General features: G+C 43.3%; 1 protein-coding gene across 1 annotated transcript; it reads left to right on the top strand.

The window, feature by feature from the left end:
• Positions 1-505: 505 nt before the first annotated feature.
• Positions 506-3,986, top strand: LOC126795948 (auxin efflux carrier component 1). Its single transcript, XM_050522675.1, has 6 exons — positions 506-1,881; positions 1,981-2,227; positions 2,404-2,489; positions 2,909-3,066; positions 3,396-3,472; positions 3,575-3,986. The coding sequence occupies exons 1-6, from the start codon at positions 657-659 to the stop codon at positions 3,639-3,641; spliced, it is 1,860 nt and encodes a 619-aa protein (XP_050378632.1). The 5' UTR covers positions 506-656; the 3' UTR covers positions 3,642-3,986.
• Positions 3,987-4,585: the final 599 nt, after the last annotated feature.

The raw sequence follows: 4,585 nt of genomic DNA, 5'->3' as shown, positions 1-4,585 counted from the left end.
ACAGCCACCTCTTACCCAATTTGCTTTTCCATTCTCTGCTTTATACTAAAAACCAGTAGACCCATAACCACCAGATAGGGCCAGGAACCAACTTACAATTCCATCATGCTCTCAAGTGTATATGTGTGTGTGATGTGAGTAATCAATCACATACCCAAAGGTCCCAATAGTACCCAAAAACTATACCCCAAATTATATGAAGGAAGAATACAAGTTCCAAATAAATAAAGGAGAAGGGGGTGAGCTGCTTAGCCAGTCCTTGTGCTTTGGGTTTTGGGGGACTGCAAGTGCTGCAAAGCTTTGCGCTCTCTCTCTCAGTCTCTCTCTCTCTCTCTCTCTCTCTCTCAAAGCTCTCAAAAAGTTTATTGTTACTATCTGCACTGCACTGCTCTCACTCCACTCCCCCATAAAACCAAAACACATGCTCTCTTCCCATTCCCCTCTCTGCCCTTTCTATTATCATCATCACCACCACCACCACTTTCTTCATCTTATTCTTCTTCATCTTCTTCCCTCTTCCATCTTCTTCATACACACAGGTAGCTTAGCCCTTCTTCGATCATTCTAGCCGTGAAACTGATAAAGTTCGCCTCTTTCTTCTTTCCTTCAAGCTAGTTCATTCAGTCTCGCGGTAGCTAGCTTGAACTGTTTTAACCATGATCACATTATCAGACTTCTACCACGTCATGACGGCGGTGGTTCCACTCTACGTTGCCATGGTCTTGGCTTACGGCTCCGTCAAGTGGTGGAAGATTTTCACCCCCGACCAGTGCTCCGGTATTAACCGCTTCGTCGCCCTTTTCGCCGTTCCTTTACTCTCCTTCCACTTCATCTCCTCCAACAACCCTTACACCATGAACATCCGCTTCCTCGCCGCCGACACTCTCCAGAAACTCATCGTCCTCGCCGTGCTCGCCGTCTGGTGCAAAGTCAGCAAACGCGGCTGCCTCGAGTGGACCATCACCCTTTTCTCCGTCTCCACTCTCCCCAACACCCTCGTCATGGGAATCCCACTCCTCAAAGGAATGTACGGCGACTTCTCCGGCAGCCTCATGGTCCAAATCGTCGTCCTCCAGTGCATTATCTGGTACACATTGATGCTCTTCATGTTCGAATACCGTGGCGCCAGGCTGCTCATCTCCGAGCAGTTCCCCGATACTGCCGGCTCCATCGTCTCCATCCACGTCGACTCTGATATCATGTCACTCGACGGCAGGCAGCCTCTCGAAACCGAAGCCGAGATCAAAGAAGACGGCAAGCTTCACGTCACCGTTAGAAAATCCAACGCGTCAAGGTCAGACATTTACTCCAGAAGGTCACATTCTCAGGGCCTGTCTTCCAATACTCCCCGCCCTTCAAATCTCACCAATGCCGAGATTTACTCTCTCCAGTCTTCTAGAAACCCTACTCCCAGAGGCTCCAGCTTCAACCACACCGACTTTTACTCCATGATGGCCGCCGGCCGCAACTCCAACTTCGGCTCTTCCGACGTCTTCGGCGGGCCTTTGACGGCGTCGAGAGGCCCGACACCTCGGCCGTCGAATTACGAGGATGACGGTGGCGCCGCTGTGGGTGCTGCCGCAGCTGGTGGGAACAAGCCAAGGTTTCATTACCAAGGAGGGAACAATACAACAGCGCATTATCCGGCGCCGAATCCGGGAATGTTCTCGCCAACCACGGCTGCTTCTAAGAACGTTGTCGCTCCGAAGAGAGCTAATGCAAACGGGCCTAATGGGCCGGGGCAGGACGGCGGGAAAGATCTTCATATGTTTGTGTGGAGCTCTAGTGCTTCTCCTGTTTCTGATGTCTTTGGTAGCAATGAATATGGCGCTGCCGGACATGATCAGAAAGAAGTCAAATTGGCCGTTTCTCCAGGAAAAGGTTTGATCTTTGTTTTCATTAAGTTTCGTACTCTGAGTTAATGATGTTGGTTATTTATGATTAAAGGTTATTTATTTGAATTTATAATGTGGTGATCAGTGGAGGGTAGAAGAGAGAACCAAGAAGAGTACACGGTGGAGAGAGATGAGTTCAGCTTCGGGAACAGAGTGGCGGATCAGATGAACATGAACGACGGTGAGACAGGGGATGTGAAGAATGCCAAAGTGATGCCTCCGACGAGTGTGATGACGAGGCTGATTCTCATCATGGTTTGGAGAAAATTGATCAGAAACCCAAACACTTACTCAAGCTTGATCGGACTCACTTGGTCTCTGGTTTCATTCAGGTAACGTCAAAACTTGTGTACCTTCCCGAACCGTTGGATTACCTCATTAACTTGCTGTCACTTTCTATTTCAGTGTCCTAGTGAATCCAACAGTATCTCTGAAAGACTGAAACTATTTATTTATTTTTTTGATCTCGAAGACTGAAACTATTTTAATTTTTTTCTGGGTGTTGCAGGTGGCATATAGAAATGCCAGCCATCATAGCAAAGTCGATAGCAATATTATCAGACGCAGGGCTTGGAATGGCCATGTTCAGTCTTGGTCAGTAAATCAGTACACACGCTACTGCAGTACTCCATTTTTTCTTTTAATTTTCTGAGGGGTTAAAGCTTTAATTGAATAATAAATATACTGAAACAGTCTGTGTTTAATTCTATCTCTGCATGCGTTGCATTATTATTTGTCTGAAAAAGCAAGGGAAGGAAGAAAAGGAAGCAAAGCTGTCTGCTTAGGTTATCATAGTGTCTGGGGTTGGTTGTCTTTATGGATTTGATTTCTGATTTGAATAGGTGGGTTAGTAGTGGTGGTGGTGATGATGAAAGGTCTAGGCAATAGTGTGACAGTGGTGTGATGGTGATGATGTGAAGGGCATGCGTTTTGCTTTTAACTTGCTTCTGAAATCTGGTTTTCTTATCAAGTGCCCCTGCGATATTTTGGGATGTGATTTTTTGCTTTTGCAGGTCTGTTTATGGCTTTGCAACCAAGGATCATAGCATGTGGAAATTCCATTGCAGCTTTTACTATGGCTGTGAGATTCCTTACAGGCCCAGCTGTCATGGCAGCTGCTTCCATTGCTGTTGGCCTTAGGGGCACTCTCTTGCATGTTGCCATTGTCCAGGTCACTAACCCTAAAAACCCTTCTCTCTTTATCTTTCTATCTTCTGCCTCCTTCTGAGTTCTGACAGAACCAACATAATACTCCAAGAACCCTCTAGTTTTTTTTTTCTAATTATTCTCACAGCTCAAGATAAGCTTCTTTATCATGTACATGTTCATTTTCTCAGATACCCTTTGTATATCACTGTCTTTGAGCTTAGTTAGCTCTAGTAGAGTATTTGATTAAAGAGTGGACATGTTTGGAGCTTGTGTTGTGTACAAACTACGTACAAAGAAACATATGTGACATTATTAACATTCTTGTGTTTGAATGGCCCAAACAAATTACAGGCAGCTCTACCCCAAGGAATTGTCCCCTTTGTCTTTGCCAAGGAATACAACGTACACCCTGATATTCTCAGCACGGGGTCAGTCGATTTTCTTCTTCATACAAAACTAAAGCATCATATCATATCCGTATCCCATATAGGTTTCAATGACACTAAGAGTTTTAATGATTTGAAATGCAGGGTTATATTCGGCATGTTGGTCGCGTTGCCCATTACGCTTGTCTACTACATTTTTCTGGGGCTATGAAAAACCGGGAATGTCCTTCAGACCAGGAATGGCTTTTGCATTCAAATATTTCACAGAAGCAACTCGAGCAAGCATTCAATTGGGAGCTGGTGGATCAAAATTAGGACGAAAAATGAGAATTAGATGGGTGGAATTGGAAGGAACGATGAATCTTCTTTTATGTCAAATGCACCTTGATCTTTTGCTAGTATAATTGTAAAATCAGTTTGTAGTGAATTTATTAAAAAAGAATGTTCATTTTCTTGTCGATCAATCTCTGTTAGCTAGTATGCTGATCATAATCTCAGTCTCTTCAACTTTTACTTGGAAGATGTTAATAAGCTTCATCAATTAGGGGAAGGAAAAGCAAAGGGAAAGTGGGGGACGTGATGATACGAAGTTTGTATTACATCCGCATGTTCTAAATCAAGTTTTCCTTCTTGTTCTTTTCTCTGTCTCTTTTACTTGCTTAGCCGAATTGCCATGATTCCCTCTGTCAAAATATCGAATGCTATGGAATCTTACCATCATCTGGAGTTTGAAAGAATGGAACGAAGTTCAGGCTTTCATTTAGAAAGGTAGAGATGCACCAAGCTTTTAGAAGTGGCATGTTAATTTATAAAATATTCTTTCAATGGGGAAGACCACATAAATAAACTTAATAGTTTTACCACAACACGTGCTATACTCCTTAGAATTTAATCATATCGTTAGACATATATATGATATGGAAGTTCTTTATTTTAACGTAAAGAACCAAGGAGAAACACATCGTTTGATTTATCACACGTCTTAAGTTTCATTCCTACTTTTCAAACTAGTGGTAGGCGGATTTAGAAAATTTCACTAAAAAAAAAGTGAAAAAACCCTAGTACAATCTTTAGCCTTTACGGTTTCCATGCAGATACTTCACTCCTAGATATTTATGTGGATTCGATAATCAAGTGAGCAAAGAACTATAATTT

The sequence above is a fragment of the Argentina anserina genome, chromosome 5 (assembly GCF_933775445.1).
Source record: "Argentina anserina chromosome 5, drPotAnse1.1, whole genome shotgun sequence".
In the NCBI taxonomy this organism is placed as follows: Eukaryota; Viridiplantae; Streptophyta; class Magnoliopsida; order Rosales; family Rosaceae; genus Argentina; species Argentina anserina.
The sequence above is the reverse complement of the archived record's forward strand: the minus strand, read 5'-3'. Positions and strand labels throughout refer to the sequence as shown.

Bases quoted from the DNA above. Each gene is read 5' to 3' on its own strand.
- LOC126795948 (XM_050522675.1), top strand. From the start codon at position 657: ATGATCACATTATCAGACTTCTACCACGTCATGACGGCGGTGGTTCCA. The intron at 1,882-1,980 runs GTTTGATCTTTG...TGTGGTGATCAG, and splicing joins GGCCGTTTCTCCAGGAAAAG to TGGAGGGTAGAAGAGAGAAC. The intron at 3,473-3,574 runs GTCAGTCGATTT...TTTGAAATGCAG, and splicing joins CCTGATATTCTCAGCACGGG to GGTTATATTCGGCATGTTGG.